A 15983-nucleotide genomic window follows, 5' to 3' on the forward strand; every position below is an offset into this window, starting at 1 on the left:
TATCTCTATACATCTAGATCTAGCTATACACATATTTGTAGCTTACCATACTTCCTAGCCTCGATTCCAGGCTGAGGCGGCCTTGTGAAGGAGGCTACATGCTTCCATGAAATAGTATACTTTGTAACAATATTATTTTGTGCATAAAACAGATGATTACATAGGTGGAGCCATCTGAAGTAACAATACAATCATTTTTTCAGTAGCTAGATCTAGTGCTGCTAAAGTTAATATTAAAATGTACTTTATTTATTAAAAGCACCATCACATGCCCAGGATCTCTTTGCCCCAGGCTACAATAGTGTCAGTGTCCACCACATCGCTCACAGTGGATCCAATGTCATAGCCCATGCTCTGAAACTCGGCCAGCGAGAAGTTTTTGTTTTTACACTTGATATAAATGTCTTTGTTTGGGGTGTAAAACTTGTTGTTTGATGTAAATGGAACTATTCCTTTTAGTGACTTGTCAGGATCGCAACTTACGAAATCATAAACGTTCGGATTTCCAATGATGCAGGAATTGTTAGACCACATCTCACCCCAGCCAAGAATATCAATTGAGGCACCGTGACTAAAAGCACAGAAGGGAATAACTATAGTTTTTCCAATACTTTCCTCCACTAAGCTGTGCACCGCATCAGGATAGATATATAAGTTGTACTTGACCACTTTTGTGCGTCCAAAGTGGCTTTTGGAACCTCCATAAATGAGAAAATTGTACGTGTCGTAATAGTAGCAAGAGCCATCGTCATGGTCTATTGGGAAAGCAGAGTGATAGTTATTTATGAGAAAGTTCTGTGTCAGATTAGTAGTGGCTGGTTGTAGAGACGGAGTCATTCCATCCTTCACCTTTGTGAGATATGGTTGTCTGTCCCACGAGTTAAATGGTCCATGATCGCCAGTCTCGCGAACCATGTTGAAACCCAGGTTATGAACTACATTGTGACCTCCTCCAAATCCATCATTAAAATTAATACCAGCTCGAGGTCCATTGAAGAACACATTGTTAGAGAAAGTAGTTTGAGCAGTGAGAGCCTGAATGTATGCTGAAGTTTGCTTGCCGAATATTCCAATCTCTCGCATCACATTGTTGGCAATAAGATTTCCACGGGGTTGGTTGCCATTTGTTCCATCGATTAATTGTGTTAAGCCAACCGAAGCAATTGCGCTGTCACCCGTGAAAAAGAATTCATTATTTTTTATGAGAGTCTTTCTTATGTAATTGCTAAGAAAAATGCCATTTCCACCAGGTGAGTCAAACCGACAGCTGTGAATTGTTAGACCCTCAACACCTTCTGCAAACACAGCCCCTTCTCTGTGAATGGACCAGTCTCCTCCGCTGGGAACCTCGTACAAATCTAAATACGTGGGTTGAGTGTGAGCAAATGTAATGTTCATAAAAGCAATGTTGTAAACGGGCGAGTCCATTGATCCTTGTACATTGACTAGCCTCTTGAGTACAGTTCCGACACCACTAGTAGGCAAAGTGCTGTTTGGATAAAGGTAGAGTTTCATTTCCGTTTCATTGTAAAACCATTCTCCAGGAGCGTCTAACTCTTCGAAAATGTTTTCCACATACCATTCAGCACCTGTTAAACATCCTCTGGCCTCTTGATAGCCACCATAGTCAAACTGAATCTCTCGCTTGGTGTTGTCTCTTCCTTTCACTGCAAACTGCCAGTTTCCCCAATGTTTACAGTGAAACGCATGAACTACTCCTGTTTCTGGATGTGTCCATGTGCGATTAACGAATCCTTCCTGAGCAGAATAAACCAGCCCCGTTGAGATAATGTATGTTGAACCACCCCCTCCAGTAGGATGCGTTGTACCCCAGTAAGATTGTGGGGGATTAAAAACAGCCACGGGCCCACCAATCCCGATCTGAAACTGTGGGAAATGTGTTCCATTTCTTTCTGGACTCTCAATATGTATCTCTTCAGATTTCCCTTTGTTTTGTGGTGGCATCCAGGAATCAGCTTTGGATACGTAGCCAGTCGGGTTCGTGTGGAGACCCATGGTTTCTGGGTTGCCATCAGGATATCGAGCACGCACAGCTCTTCGTCCATTTATGAATAACGAGGTGAAAGGAATCGGGGCTTGCTTGCTGAGGTCTGCCACCATTATGTTGAGTTTCTTGCCACTGATACAACCTTGATCTGTTGTAGGTACCCATAGTCCATCAGCTCTGAAGTAGCACATGTTAGCAAAGGCTCCTGTTGAAGGCCCATGCCATGTGTAGGCAAAGCAAGTGTTTTCCTGGGCACACGCTTTCTGGCACTCGTCAGAACTGTTCATACTGCTAACAAATGTTGCCATGTAACTACTGTCACCCGGATTTAATACTGCCCCATTGATAGCATTTATTCCGTTCATCTGTGGTTCCATTCTGTGTATGAATTGGTCCCACTGAAAAGTGTATTGTTTTCCTCCACTTATGAGTGTTGGCTCCGATTTATCTCCTTGCATGGTAAGGTGGCTATCATCATGTCCTAGATCAAGTGTATCAGTTAGGTAGTAATCTCCGGGGGCCAGTATAATCATTCCTTCGTCTGTCAGCTTGGTCTTTTGACCTCGATACAAGTCGACAGCATGGTAAACAGTTTTCACTGGTTTGTCAGAAGTTCCAGGGTTGTTGTCATCTCCATTGTTAGAGTCAGCATAAATAGTTATGTCAGCCTTGTTATTTTTTAGAACTTTATTTTCAGACAGGAGAGGTTTTTTGGAGCTCTTTGGAACTGGTGGAATGTTACAAGCTGCTAATTGCAGTGCATCGTAGGCATAATGTACTTGACTGTTTGGCTGCAAAAAATAAAAAATGGATTCCACAAACTACTAGATCCCTGTCTCTTTAATTAATATAGTCTACTGTTAAATACACCCATTGTAAATCAATCTATTAAGCTCAATATACAAATGTTAGATACACCTTAATCCTTAGATCCAGTATATCTACCTGTTCAGTCAGAAGTTGGTTGCCAAAGTCCCAAGCTAGCTCCTTGATGGCACAGTCAAGCTTTGGGTCCACATTGACAGGCTTAGCACTGGCTCTCGGTAGAGGGGAGCCACCAGAGCCTGCACACAGCACCTTTTGCAAGGCAAAGAGTAAGCTGAACACGATAAGTGGATCTAGTAGCTTCATGCTGCTGCCAGCTTATGTTTGCAGATTTATTATACGATTGGAAAAGAGGGGTGGGGCTCTTGTGCAGAATTATTATGAAACACATTGATGTGTGGAGTCATCTCAACATAATAACTAAATCTAAATCTAGAATCTATTTGATCTATCATTTTGTTACAGTAATAGTTCTACTATCTTTGGAAATTTGTTTTTTCTCTACCTCACATGCCTAGGATCTTCTTGCCCCAGGCTACAATAGTGTCAGTGTCCACCACATCGTTCACAGTGGATCCAACGTCGTAGCCCATGCTCTGATACTCGATCAGCGAAAAGTTCTTATCTTTGCATTTGATATAAATGTCTTTGTTTGGGGCATAAAACTGGTTGTTTGATGTAAATGGAACTATTCCTTTTAGTGACTTGTCAGGATCGCAACTTCCAAATTCATAAATGTTCGGATTTCCAATGATACAGGAATTGTTAGACCACACCTCACCCCAGCCGGACGGGAGAGTTTCGAGTGAGGCACCGTTGCTAGTAGCACAGAAGGGCTTGGAGAAGAATCCATCAACACCTTCTAACATCAAGCTGTGCACTGCGTCAGGATATATATACAGGTTGTACTTGACTACTTTTGTGTGTCCAAGGTAGTTCTTGTAGCCTCCATATATGAGGAAATTGTACGTGTCGTAATAGTAACAGGAGCCATCGTCATGATCTATTGGGAAAGTGGAGTGATAGTTATTTATGAGAAAGTTTTGCGTCAGATTAGTAGTGGCTGGTTGTAGAGACGGAGTCATTCCATCCTTCACCTTTGTGAGATATGGTTGTCTGTCCCACGAGTTAAATGGTCCATGATCGCCAGTCTCGCGAACCATGTTGAAACCCAGGTTACGAACTACATTGTGACCTCCTCCGAGTCCGTCATTAAAATTGATACCAGCTCGAGGTCCATTGAAGAACACATTGTTAGAGAATGTAGTTTGAGCAGTGAGAGCCTGAATGTATGCTGAAGTTTGCTTGCCGAATATTCCAATCTCTCGCATCACATTGTTGGCAATAACATTTCCACGAGGTTGGTTGCCATTTGTTCCATCGATTAATTGTGTTGAGCCAACCGAAGCAATTGCGCTGTCACCTGTGAGAAAAAATTCATTATTTTTAATGCTAGTGTTCCTCATGTAGTTGCTAAGGAAGATGGCGTTTCCACCAGGTGAGTCAAATCGACAGCTGTGAATTGTTAAACTCTCGACACCTTCTGCAAACACAGCCCCTCCTCTGTGAATGGACCAGTCTCCTCCGCTGGGAACCTCGTACGAATCAAAATACGTTGGTTGAGTGTGAGCAAATGTAATATTCACGAAGGCAATATCAGAGACGGGTAAATCCATTGATCCTTTTACATTGAATAGTCTCTTGAGAACAGTTCCTATACCATTTGTAGGTAAAGTGCCATTTGGATAAAGATAAAGTTTCATTTCCGTTTCATTGTAAAACCATTCTCCAGGAGCGTCCAACTCTTCAAAAATGTTCTCAACGTACCATTCAGCACCTCTTTTACAGCCTCTGGCCTCTTGATACCCACCATAGTCAAACTGAATCTCTCGCTTGGTGTTGTCCCTTCCTTTCACTGCAAACTGCCAGTTTCCCCAGTGTCCACAGTGAAACGCATGTATTACTCCCGTTTCTGGATGTGTCCATGTGCGATTAACGAATCCTTCCTGAGTAGAGTAAACCAGCCCCGTTGAGATGATGTATGTTGAACCACCCCCTCCAGTGGGATGCGTCGTACCCCAGTAAGACTCTGGGGGGTCAAAAACAGATACAGGCCCACCAATTCCAATTTGAAACTGTGGGAAATGTGTTCCATTTCTTTCTGGACTTTCAATATGTATCTCTTCAGGTTTGCCTTTATTTTGTGGTGGCATCCAGGAATCAGCTTTGGACACGTAGCCAGTCGGATTTGTGTGGAGACCCATAGTTTCTGGGTTCCCATCTGGATATCGAGCACGCACAGCTCTTCGTCCATTTATAAATAACGAGGTGAAAGGAGTTGGGGCTTGCTTGCTGAGGTCTGCCACCATTATGTTGAGTTTCTTGCCACTGATGTGACCTTGGTCTGTTGTGGGTACCCATAGTCCATCAGCTCTGAAGTAGCACATCTTTGCAAAGGCTCCTGTTGAAGGCCCATGCCATGTGTAGGCAAAGCAAGTGTTTTCCTGGGCACACGCGTTTTGGCAGTCATCAGCACTGTTCATACTGCCAAAAAATGTTGCCATTGAACTACTATCACCTGGATTTAAAACTGCCCCATTGATAGCATTTATTCCGTTCATCTGTGGTTCCATTCTTTTTACATATTGGTTCCACTGGAAAGTGTATTGTTTTCCTCCACTTATGAGTGTTGGCTTCGATTTATCTCCTTGAATGGTAAGGTGGCTATCATCATGTCCTAGATCAAGTGTATCAGTTAGGTAGTAATCTCCGGGGGCCAGTATAATCATTCCTTCGTCTGTCAGCTTGGTCTTTTGACCTCGATACAAGTCGACAGCATGGTAAACAGTTTTCACTGGTTTGTCAGAAGTTCCAGGGTTGTTGTCATCTCCACTGTTAGAGTCAACATAAACAGTAATGTCAGGATTGCTACTTTTCAGAGCTTTATTTTCAGACAGGAGAGGTTTTTTGGAGCTTTTTGGAACTGGTGGAATGTTACAAGTTGCTAATTGCAGTGCATCGTAGGCGTAATGTACTTGACTGTTTGGCTGCAAAAAAATTCATAAATGTTCTGACTTTCTGGAGAGAGTAGGATAGTATAGACTAATTTGTTATTATTATGGTAAATGGTGGAGCTCATCATCTATATACTGGTTATAAAATACTCAGATCTATCTACCACAAATGTGAAATACACCTTAGTCTAACCTTAATCCAATATAGCTACCTAGATCTAGTTAGATCTGTACCTGTTCAGTTAGAAGTTGGTTGGCAAAGTCCCAAGCCAGCTCCTTGACGGCACAGTCGAGCTTTGGGTCCACATTGACAGGCTTAGCACTGGCTCTCGGTAGAGGGGAGCCACCAGAGCCTGTACACTGCACCTTTTGCAAGGCAAAGAGTAAGCTGCACACAATAAGTAGATTTAGTTTCATGCTTTGCAATAGTGACTGCAGAGACTGTATCCAGAGCTAGCTGCATCTAGATTCATTAGACTATCATGTGACTGGAAAAGAGGGGTGGGGCTGCATGTGTTGTGCAGAATTTGACTAATAGCTACTGAGGATTAAATTATTATTATAATCTATATAAGTCATTAACAGATAATTATATAGGTGGAGCCATCTGAAGTAACAATACAATCATTTTTTCAGTAGCTAGATCTAGATCTAGTGCTGCTAAAGTCAATATTAAAATGTACTCTATTTATCTTAAAAGCACCATCACATGCCCAGGATCTCTTTGCCCCAGGCTACAATAGTGTCAGTGTCCACCACATTGCTCACAGTGGATCCAATGTCATAGCCCATGCTCTGAAACTCGGCCAGCGAGAAGTTTTTGTTTTTACACTTGATATAAATGTCTTTGTTTGGGGTGTAAAACTTGTTGTTTGATGTAAATGGAACTATTCCTTTTAGTGACTTGTCAGGATCGCAACTTACGAAATCATAAACGTTCGGATTTCCAATGATGCAGGAATTGTTAGACCACATCTCACCCCAGCCAAGAATATCAATTGAGGCACCGTTACTTAAAGCACAGAAGATAGTTTTTCCAATACTTTCCTTCACTAAGCTGTGCACCGCATCAGGATAAATATATAAGTTGTACTTGACCACTTTTGTGCGTCCAAAGTGGCTTTTGGAACCTCCATAAATGAGAAAATTGTATGTGTCGTAATAGTAGCAAGAGCCATCGTCATGATCTATTGGGAAAGTGGAGTGATAGTTATTTATGAGAAAGTTCTGTGTCAGATTAGTAGTGGCTGGTTGTAGAGACGGAGTCATTCCATCCTTCACCTTTGTGAGATATGGTTGTCTGTCCCACGAGTTAAATGGTCCATGATCGCCAGTCTCGCGAACCATGTTGAAACCCAGGTTATGAACTACATTGTGACCTCCTCCAAATCCATCATTAAAATTAATACCAGCTCGAGGTCCATTGAAGAACACATTGTTAGAGAAAGTAGTTTGAGCGGTGAGAGCCTGAATGTATGCTGAAGTTTGCTTGCCGAATATTCCAATCTCTCGCATCACATTGTTGGCAATAACATTTCCACGAGGTTGGTTGCCATTTGTTCCATCGATTAATTGTGTTGAGCCAACCGAAGCAATTGCGCTGTCACCTGTGAGAAAAAATTCATTATTTTTAATGCTAGTGTTCCTCATGTAGTTGCTAAGAAAAATGCCATTTCCACCAGGTGAGTCAAACCGACAGCTGTGAATTGTTAGACCCTCAACACCTTCTGCAAACACAGCCCCTCCTCTGTGAATGGACCAGTCTCCTCCGCTGGGAACCTCGTACAAATCTAAATACGTCAGTTGAGTGTGAGCAAATGTAATGTTCATAAAAGCAATGTTGTAAACGGGCGAGTCCATTGATCCTTGTACATTGAATAGCCTCTTGAGTACAGTTCCGACACCACTAGTAGGCAAAGTGCTGTTTGGATAAAGGTAGAGTTTCATTTCCGTTTCATTGTAAAACCATTCTCCAGGAGCGTCTAACTCTTCGAAAATGTTTTCCACATACCATTCAGCACCTGTTAAACATCCTCTGGCCTCTTGATAACCACCATAGTTAAACTGAATCTCTCGCTTGGTGTTGTCTCTTCCCTTCACTGCAAACTGCCAGTTTCCCCAATGTTTACAGTGAAACGCATGAACTACTCCTGTTTCTGGATGTGTCCATGTGCGATTAATGAATCCTTCCTGAGCAGAATAAACCAGCCCTGTTGAGATGATGTATATTGAACCACCCCCTCCAGTAGGATGCGTTGTACCCCAGTAAGATTGTGGGGGATTAAAAACAGCCACGGGCCCACCAATCCCGATCTGAAACTGTGGGAAATGTGTTCCATTTCTTTCTGGACTTTCAATATGTATCTCTTCAGATTTCCCTTTGTTTTGTGGTGGCATCCAGGAATCAGCTTTGGATACGTAGCCAGTCGGGTTCGTGTGGAGACCCATGGTTTCTGGGTTGCCATCAGGATATCGAGCACGCACAGCTCTTCGTCCATTTATGAATAACGAGGTGAAAGGAATCGGGGCTTGCTTGCTGAGGTCTGCCACCATTATGTTGAGTTTCTTGCCACTGATACAACCTTGATCTGTTGTAGGTACCCATAGTCCATCAGCTCTGAAGTAGCACATGTTAGCAAAGGCTCCTGTTGAAGGCCCATGCCATGTGTAGGCAAAGCAAGTGTTTTCCTGGGCACACGCTTCCTGGCACTCGTCAGAACTGTTCATACTGCTAACAAATGTTGCCATGTAACTACTGTCACCCGGATTTAATACTGCCCCATTGATAGCATTTATTCCGTTCATCTGTGGTTCCATTCTGTGTACATATTGGTTCCACTGGAAAGTGTATTGTTTTCCTCCACTTATGAGTGTTGGCTTCGATTTATCTCCTTGAATGGTAAGGTGGCTATCATCATGTCCTAGATCAAGTGTATCAGTTAGGTAGTAATCTCCGGGGGCCAGTATAATCATTCCTTCGTCTGTCAGCTTGGTCTTTTGACCTCGATACAAGTCGACAGCATGGTAAACAGTTTTCACTGGTTTGTCAGAAGTTCCAGGGTTGTTGTCATCTCCACTGTTAGAGTCAACATAAACAGTAATGTCAGGATTGCTACTTTTCAGAGCTTTATTTTCAGACAGGAGACATTGCCAGCAATTGCCATTGTATTTTGGACACTATTGTTCTAGCATCCTGTCTAAATATTTGTTCTATTTATATGAAAATTCAAATATTACTCAATCATTTTAACTACTGCGGAAATAAATGCTACTATAGACTATTGTAGTGCGTGCGCAAGATCTTCGCTGAACTAGCTACGTTCACTGCACTGGTGCTGGTGAGTAATATTATTGTTTACCTGTTGGTTGAGCTCATGTAGACTTCTGTGGTAGATTCTATCCTGTGGCAGATCTCTCTAGTCACTGTTACAGGCCGGTACAAGTAATAACAAAATACTGAGCATGCAGTACTGCCAGCTCAGTATTTTGTTATTACTTTTACCGGCCTGTAACAGTGACTAGAGAGATCTACCACAGTAAATAATTATATAGAACAGTACAGTATAGTAGTCAGTTCTCAGTCATATTCTTCTCAGTCCTGTTCTAGTTACAACACTTTTACTAAATTAAATTTAACTTTCTTTCTTGGCTCTTTGTTGTCCGCTTCTTTTGTGCTTTCTTCTTTTGTTTTTTTGGCTCTAAATCCTAGCAACGTGTAGTCTGGATTTAAAACTTCTGACACCTGGACATCGTATGTTTGGCTGAGCCTCACAACTTTCTTTAAATAGTTCTGGGCCTTTTTCTGAGACCCCATCGGAAAATAATGTGTTCCAGTATCATCTGCTGTTGTAAAATAAAATTGTTTTCCCTCAGTTCCCATCTTTACTAGCGACCCAATAGGAAAGGAGTTCCTGTGGTGCCTGATCTCTCGTAAGTCGGAGTCGATGTAGTACGGGTACGGGTGGAAGTGGCAGCAATTTCCCATCTCAATTCTTTCTCTGTTCTTTTTTGTATAGTAATTTACTGATTCACATGACAGTAATAGCATGCAATCAATGGTAGTAAAGTGTGTCAAATGAATAGAGATAAAATCTTTATGGTCACTAATTATTAATCTTCCAGCAGACCTGTTCATGCAGATCGACCTGTTATGGACTCGTCAAAGAGGCAACGACCTGAGAAAGGATACTATTCCTACCTCCATAATATAAGCTCGGCTGACATGGACTTATCTAGCATGCGGGAAGCACGAGATGTGAGAACCACTCTGAGCTGTAAGTCTGATGACAGTCTGCCAGAAGGGGTCTTCCTTGTTGAGAGGATAATTCATCATCGACTAACTAAGGTACGTAACATTTTATGATATATAGCCCTATACGATTGATTCTATTTCTAGGGGAAAACGGAGTATTTGGTAAAGTGGGCTGGTTACTCATTGGAACAGTCTTCATGGGTCGCTAAGGAAGATGTGACTATCTCTACTATCCAGTAAGATTATTAAGTATGGCATGGCAGTGCACTGTGTATTACTATAATTATATCTGCACATTTCCCCCCTTTCAGATCATACAATACACCACAAGCACCACATACCGAGCTTATAAGCGACGCAACAAGAAGATTTGTTCTGTCCATTCAATGTAGTTTAAATTTAGGTACTGTAAAATCCTGTAATTTAACTATAGATTTCCGGCTAGATGTATTTCGTTACCTATTTAAAGATCGAGGAACCCAAATGACCCGCGGAAAGCTCCAACTTCAACAAACTGATTTTAACGATGAATATTTTATAGGTAGTTGGTATATTTTGTATGATAGATATGGCAATGGCTGCACAGTAGATTTTCCTATTGTAGTATGTCCTAGAATTAAGTATGGACCGAAAACATATAGAAATAGCAATGGTGAAATGTTAGAGTCACCTAGACTACTATCTGAAATTGTATGTGTAAATCTGGTGAAAAAACGTTGTTGATCATTGTTAATTGTTAATTGTTAATGCATGCATGGCCCAACCTGAGCAGCCAATACGCACTATGTGACTCATAACTAACTGCTTCAGGCCAATTCTCTACCATAATGCTTTTAATGACTCTCAAACAAATGGCTGGGTCAACACGCATCCCGACTTACAGCTAACCTTGTCAGCCTTCCATTAGAGAGCACGGATTTGCCTACAATTATACATAGACTATGTCATAGTTAAAGCTAGCACCAGATTTAAACATGAACGAATGAATGTAAGACATAATTAGTCACATAGTCATTCAACATTAAGAGAAATGGTTTCTAAGCTAGGACGGTCATGAGCATGATAAGAAAGACATTCCTTAATTACATGGGCAAGTTCAGTTGACTTAATTACAATGGAGTTCATCTTCTTCATTATTCTACCTAATGAGTATATATCGCTCTGTGTGCTCTGTAAAACAAGCCCATCGCGGAGGTCTGGAGCTACTTGAGTGTGTTCTTTTATGTAAATAACTTTCTGTTCCTCGGTCAGGCAGTACTTCTTAGCATGCTTTTCTTTACATGCCTTTCCAAAATCCACAATACATGGCCGGATACATTCTAACAAAGTAGTCCCTAATACTACGTTGTCTACTTTAAGATCATTGTGAAGAATACTCAGCTTGTGCATGTATGATAGACCATCACAAATTTGGATCAGTATTTGCATCCATGTCTTAGGGCTTAATTTAATTTCGTTAGTCGAATACAAGGCAGAATATAATGAAACTTGTTGCTGCTTCACGCTTACATTAGACATTACTAAAGCTCTCCTGGTGGAACAAATACCAAAACAGTGTGGTATATAAGGGCTGGAATTTAATGTAAGTAATATACTGGCTTCATGCCTAATCGATTCGATTGAGGAGTCGGAAGTAAATGTTTTGACACAGACGTCAAAACACTCTTTAAAAATCATACGAGAGCATGTTCCAAACCGACCATTTCCTATATGAACATCACCACCCCCATCTGCTAAACATTTCTCACTTATCTCTGGAACTACAGTAACTCCTCGCATAATATCAGCATTCGTACACATTCTTGGAGTTGCCTTGGGTAGACTGATTGCACTCGTCTTCATGGCTGCTGTTAGTAACTTTAGTGGTCGTTGGTGACTGCAGGATGTTCCCAGAGTTCCTGTCCGTAATTGCTTAGCTCGATACACGTTGAGTTCCCTGTATGAACAATATTATTTACTGGCTGTTAATCAGCAACTTACAGTTTATAATCTATTGCCTTCTTCTTCCAATTCTGAACATTTTTCTCGGCACATTCAAGGCTCTTCTTCTCCATACACAGCTGCTTGCCAATTTTGTCAACTCTAGCTTTTCGATTGAGCCTCTTGAGCTTGGATCTTGAGAATGTCTGGTCAGCCATTTTGTAATAAGTCTAAGAGAACCAGAGGTCGCAAAATACCCGCCATAATGCATCTGAGAAGTGTTATCATGCTATTGAATGAGTACTGTGGTTAATTTAGTGGGTGATAACACCGCAGCCTATTCACCCGCCCACTCATATTGACATGGCTAATTAATTTTGTTACATAACAGCTCAAGGGACCTTTTGTTCCATTATCCCGGGCCTCCTAGCTATGGCAGTAAACAAGCAGTCCAGAAGAGCAGAGAGCCTGTCCATCACCATCTCAAATTCAGCAAAGAAGTACTCTGACTTCAGCCACACAGAACCACAAGTACAGCCAAACTTCTCTCTCTCTATTCCTATCGAGTTGCTGCATCATTGGTACATGAACAAGAAGGCAGAAGAGACATTCATTAGCTTAGTTAATAGCATGGTAACAATAGTTAAACTAGCACAAAGCGATCGTCTGGAGAAAAGGCTTGCAGAACAAGCTAGCAAGGTAGCAAGAAGGATACGGGGGCTAAAAGGAAGAAGGAGGTATGCCGTACTTGCTGGAGAATACAACCTCTTCGTGCTTGATGGAGAAGCAGAATCGTATTCTGAAATTGAGCAGCAACTATCCACTGAATCTCCACAGCCAACAACAATCCCCGAAACAAGTAGACCTACCACAGCACACATCAACAAAGGCAAAAAAGTTCACGAGGTATCACCACGACAGGTAAAACGAAAGCTAGCACACTGTAAGAGCTCTGCAGAGCAAGCGCTTTGGTTTTGTGAATCATTCGGTCTTCAGCCAGAATCTTTAGAGCTACGCAAACAGACAGGATCTCCCATCAAATTCAATTTTTTATCTAGCCCATCTCACAAGCCACAACATCAAACGCCAGCTCTTTCACCAAACGATTCTGCGAGGGTACAGCAAGCTCTTTATGTACTTGACAGGTTTGCTGTGAGTGACGAAGCTTATCATGAATTGAGCGTCGCATCTGATTTACCACCACTGTACCGAATCAAGGATGCTCGCCTCTCAATTAACAACTCTCTCGACATCCGACATCTCGAAGGTCCTTATCCTGGTGCTTATAGACCACCGAAAGCTGCAATCCAGGAAGAGCTAGCTAAGATCGTAAGTAAAGAAGAAATTATACATTATTATTATGGATTATTATTTTAGGTTCATTCAGGGAAAGCTATCACCCAACCAGTAAAAGTAAAACTCAGTGGTGACGGAGCCAGATTCACAAGATCATCCAATATCATACTTCTCTCATTTGCATTTCCAGAAATTCAAGACAATGTTTTATCAGGCATGGGTAAGCTTAACAATAAAAATATTAAACGAGAAAGTGGTGAAAATATTTTTATATTGACATTCATACAGGCAATCATACTTTTGCTGGCCTAAAAGCCGAAGAGTCGTATGAAACAATTAGTTCAGGACTATCTGAGGTATTGAAGGAGTTGAACGACATCATTTCACACCCACTACTCACTGTTGATGAAACAGAGTACCGCCTTGAGTTTTTCCTGGGTAGTGATTACAAGGTGAGAATGTATAGTTAATTACTGACTATAAAAATTGCATTATTAGTTTCTTTTACTGAGTATGGGCCTCAACAAAGCAACCTCTATGTACGCTTGTGTCTGGTGTACCATCAAGAAGGATGAAAGGTATATCTATAATTATTATATGCTTAAACCTAGCTTCCCCATTTGCCGCTATAGGTGGGATATGTCAAAGGATAGGGCTGACTACACCGTAACAAATGCAAGAACATTGAGTTCCCTACAAGCAAAAGGCGCACTTCCCAGCAGTAAACCAGCAAGTGTACGACTAGGATCAATTACAACACCACTACTGAACATAGAGCCAGACCATATAATACCCGATGAGCTACACCTACTCCTACGTATAGCTGACGTTTTAACAAGAAATCTCATTCTAGAGATAGTGGCATCTGCTAAACAAGACAGACAAGGAAACGCACATATACTCACTCACCTACAAACACTACAGACGATCGTTAAAGACTGTGGTATCACGTTCAGGGTATGGGAAGCAAGGGGTCCAGATGGCAAAGCTTCTGGACATTACGAATGGACATCACTGCAGGGGAACGACACCAAGAAGTTTCTGGAACGTCTCCCAGTGAGGTTTGCTGACCTACTGAAGGAAGAAATTCAAGCTAAAATGGCCCAACTTTGGACAGTGAGTACTAATTAAATTTCCCTTCGCATTTTACAAACATAATTATTTATATGGTCTGGCTCTATAGGAATTTCTCTCTGTGTATAAGATGGTTTCTAGCTGGACTCCACCTCCCAGTGAAGTGGTTGAGCAAAAGGTATAGTGTTAGTTTACTAGTAGGGAGAACCATTGTATCTAATTTACTATAATCTATCATGATAGGCGAAAGACTGGATAAGGCTTTTCTTGAGCTTGAAGCACAAGTGTCAAGGGTTTCAGGAAAAGAATATTACGCCCTATATGCACACACTGGTCTTTCACTTCCCTTACTTTATTTCAAAATACGGAAATGTCAAGATGTTTAGTGGACAAGGTGAGTTCGAGTGTAAAGAGATAACATTTTAATCACCTTTTTCTCTAGGGGTGGAGAAAAATAATGATGACGCCAAGAGACACTACTTCTCCAGTAATCTGCATGACCCAGTGGGGGAGGTTCTGAAAGCTGAAGCGAGAATAGACGAGACATCACAATTTAAGCGAAAGAAACGAAAGTACATACGAAAAACTCCATTAGATTTAGTAGACATGAACAAACAGCCACGACTTGACTCTGAATCATGATTAATTCTACCCAACATAATAATATAGTATACTATATATCCTGATAGATTGTACACATTTACTATCTTCAAGTAAATGACTGCTAGCCTATACTTACTTGCAGCCATATACACTCACTTTACATTGCTGGTACATTGCGATTAATGGGGAATTCCCCAAATTAGTGGCTCTACGCAGCTCTTGGGTATGTGTAGATAATGCGATACGTCATTGATAATTGTGGATTTTTTGACAAAACTGGACACATTTTGGAACCGCTTAGTCCACTTTATATCGAGCAGCAGCCGCTTTAAGCAGCAGAGTAGGCCGTATATTTTTGCTGGCAATCGGCAAAAATGAAAATATATGTGTAAGAATGCCGCAAATCAAACACAAAAATACAAAATAATCAAATTTTACAATACAATACACAAGACAAGCGCTGAAACATTGATCAACAAAAGCAGTTAGGGAACTTATACAAGCTGGCTGGCTAGCTTCTTGTGGGATTCCAAGGTTAGCTAAGGTGTATTTCTTCTTCTTTGTATCGGCAAATCAACTGAAAGTAGCTCCCTACAAGGGAAAAAGGGAAGCATAGCCTTTGGTCTCATAAGAACACATATAAAATCATACCGTAATATACAGAAAATTACTAACTGATTTACTGACATATTTTAATTGGTGTCCAGTCATTGCTGGCAATGGGTTTTTTGGAGCTTTTTGGAACTGGTGGAATGTTACAAGCTGCTAATTGCAGTGCATCGTAGGCGTAATGTACTTGACTGTTTGGCTGCAAAAAAATTCATAAATGTTCTGACTTTCTGGAGAGAGTAGGATAGTATAGACTAATTAAGTTATTATTATGGTAAATGGTGGAGCTCATCATCTATATACTGGTTATAAAATACTCAGATCTATCTACCACAAATGTGAAATACACCTTAGTCTAACCTTAATCCAATATAGCTACCTA

At 41.2% G+C, this 15983-nt stretch overlaps 5 protein-coding genes across 6 annotated transcripts; 3 read left to right on the top strand and 2 right to left on the bottom strand.

Moving 5' to 3' along the window:
- Positions 1 to 117: 117 nt before the first annotated feature.
- On the bottom strand, positions 118 to 6318 carry LOC135351405 (uncharacterized). Its single transcript, XM_064550390.1, has 4 exons — positions 6082 to 6318; positions 3342 to 5880; positions 2954 to 3150; positions 118 to 2799 (listed from the first exon to the last, which is right to left on the bottom strand). The coding sequence occupies exons 1-4, from the start codon at positions 6262 to 6264 to the stop codon at positions 265 to 267; spliced, it is 5454 nt and encodes a 1817-aa protein (XP_064406460.1). The 5' UTR covers positions 6265 to 6318; the 3' UTR covers positions 118 to 264.
- Positions 6319 to 6418: 100 nt separating this feature from the next.
- On the bottom strand, positions 6419 to 8992 carry LOC135350736 (uncharacterized). The gene has a single exon (XM_064549572.1). The coding sequence runs from the start codon at positions 8818 to 8820 to the stop codon at positions 6553 to 6555; it is 2268 nt and encodes a 755-aa protein (XP_064405642.1). The 5' UTR covers positions 8821 to 8992; the 3' UTR covers positions 6419 to 6552.
- A 1005-nt stretch (positions 8993 to 9997) lies between these two features.
- LOC135350745 (chromobox protein homolog 5-like) lies at positions 9998 to 10828 on the top strand. Of its 2 annotated transcripts, XM_064549580.1 has the most exons (3): positions 9998 to 10192; positions 10244 to 10335; positions 10411 to 10828. In XM_064549580.1, exons 1-3 carry the CDS (start codon positions 9998 to 10000, stop codon positions 10820 to 10822), a joined length of 699 nt encoding a protein of 232 aa, XP_064405650.1. In that variant the 3' UTR covers positions 10823 to 10828. The 2 variants fall into 2 exon arrangements, with proteins under 2 accessions (XP_064405650.1, XP_064405651.1); XM_064549581.1 differs by lacking the exon at positions 10411 to 10828 and having other exon boundaries at positions 10244 to 10339.
- A 1458-nt stretch (positions 10829 to 12286) lies between these two features.
- On the top strand, positions 12287 to 13627 carry LOC135350741 (uncharacterized). Its single transcript, XM_064549577.1, has 2 exons — positions 12287 to 13348; positions 13397 to 13627. The coding sequence occupies exons 1-2, from the start codon at positions 12452 to 12454 to the stop codon at positions 13625 to 13627; spliced, it is 1128 nt and encodes a 375-aa protein (XP_064405647.1). The 5' UTR covers positions 12287 to 12451.
- A 6-nt stretch (positions 13628 to 13633) lies between these two features.
- Positions 13634 to 15100, top strand: LOC135350742 (uncharacterized). The gene is made up of 6 exons (XM_064549578.1): positions 13634 to 13767; positions 13814 to 13893; positions 13948 to 14431; positions 14499 to 14567; positions 14633 to 14783; positions 14832 to 15100. The coding sequence occupies exons 2-6, from the start codon at positions 13829 to 13831 to the stop codon at positions 15029 to 15031; spliced, it is 969 nt and encodes a 322-aa protein (XP_064405648.1). The 5' UTR covers positions 13634 to 13767; positions 13814 to 13828; the 3' UTR covers positions 15032 to 15100.
- Positions 15101 to 15983: the final 883 nt, after the last annotated feature.

Source organism: Halichondria panicea, chromosome 17 (genome assembly GCF_963675165.1).
Source record: "Halichondria panicea chromosome 17, odHalPani1.1, whole genome shotgun sequence".
Lineage (NCBI taxonomy): Eukaryota > Metazoa > Porifera > Demospongiae > Suberitida > Halichondriidae > Halichondria > Halichondria panicea.

Excerpts from the sequence above, each read along its gene's own strand:
- LOC135351405 (XM_064550390.1), bottom strand. The coding sequence starts at position 6,264 with ATGAAACTAAATCTACTTATTGTGTGCAGCTTACTCTTTGCCTTGCAA. Across the intron at positions 5,881-6,081 it reads ACCAACTTCTAACTGAACAG|CCAAACAGTCAAGTACATTA; the intron begins GTACAGATCTAA and ends ATTTTTTTGCAG. Across the intron at positions 3,151-3,341 it reads CAAGAAGATCCTAGGCATGT|CTGGCAGCAGCATGAAGCTA; the intron begins GAGGTAGAGAAA and ends TGCAAACATAAG.
- LOC135350736 (XM_064549572.1), bottom strand. The coding sequence starts at position 8,820 with ATGATTATACTGGCCCCCGGAGATTACTACCTAACTGATACACTTGAT.
- LOC135350745 (XM_064549580.1), top strand. The coding sequence starts at position 9,998 with ATGGACTCGTCAAAGAGGCAACGACCTGAGAAAGGATACTATTCCTAC. Across the intron at positions 10,193-10,243 it reads TTCATCATCGACTAACTAAG|GGGAAAACGGAGTATTTGGT; the intron begins GTACGTAACATT and ends TTCTATTTCTAG. Across the intron at positions 10,336-10,410 it reads GTGACTATCTCTACTATCCA|ATCATACAATACACCACAAG; the intron begins GTAAGATTATTA and ends CCCCCCTTTCAG.
- LOC135350741 (XM_064549577.1), top strand. The coding sequence starts at position 12,452 with ATGGCAGTAAACAAGCAGTCCAGAAGAGCAGAGAGCCTGTCCATCACC. Across the intron at positions 13,349-13,396 it reads AGGAAGAGCTAGCTAAGATC|GTTCATTCAGGGAAAGCTAT; the intron begins GTAAGTAAAGAA and ends TTATTATTTTAG.
- LOC135350742 (XM_064549578.1), top strand. The coding sequence starts at position 13,829 with ATGGGCCTCAACAAAGCAACCTCTATGTACGCTTGTGTCTGGTGTACC. Across the intron at positions 13,894-13,947 it reads ACCATCAAGAAGGATGAAAG|GTGGGATATGTCAAAGGATA; the intron begins GTATATCTATAA and ends TTGCCGCTATAG. Across the intron at positions 14,432-14,498 it reads AAATGGCCCAACTTTGGACA|GAATTTCTCTCTGTGTATAA; the intron begins GTGAGTACTAAT and ends CTGGCTCTATAG.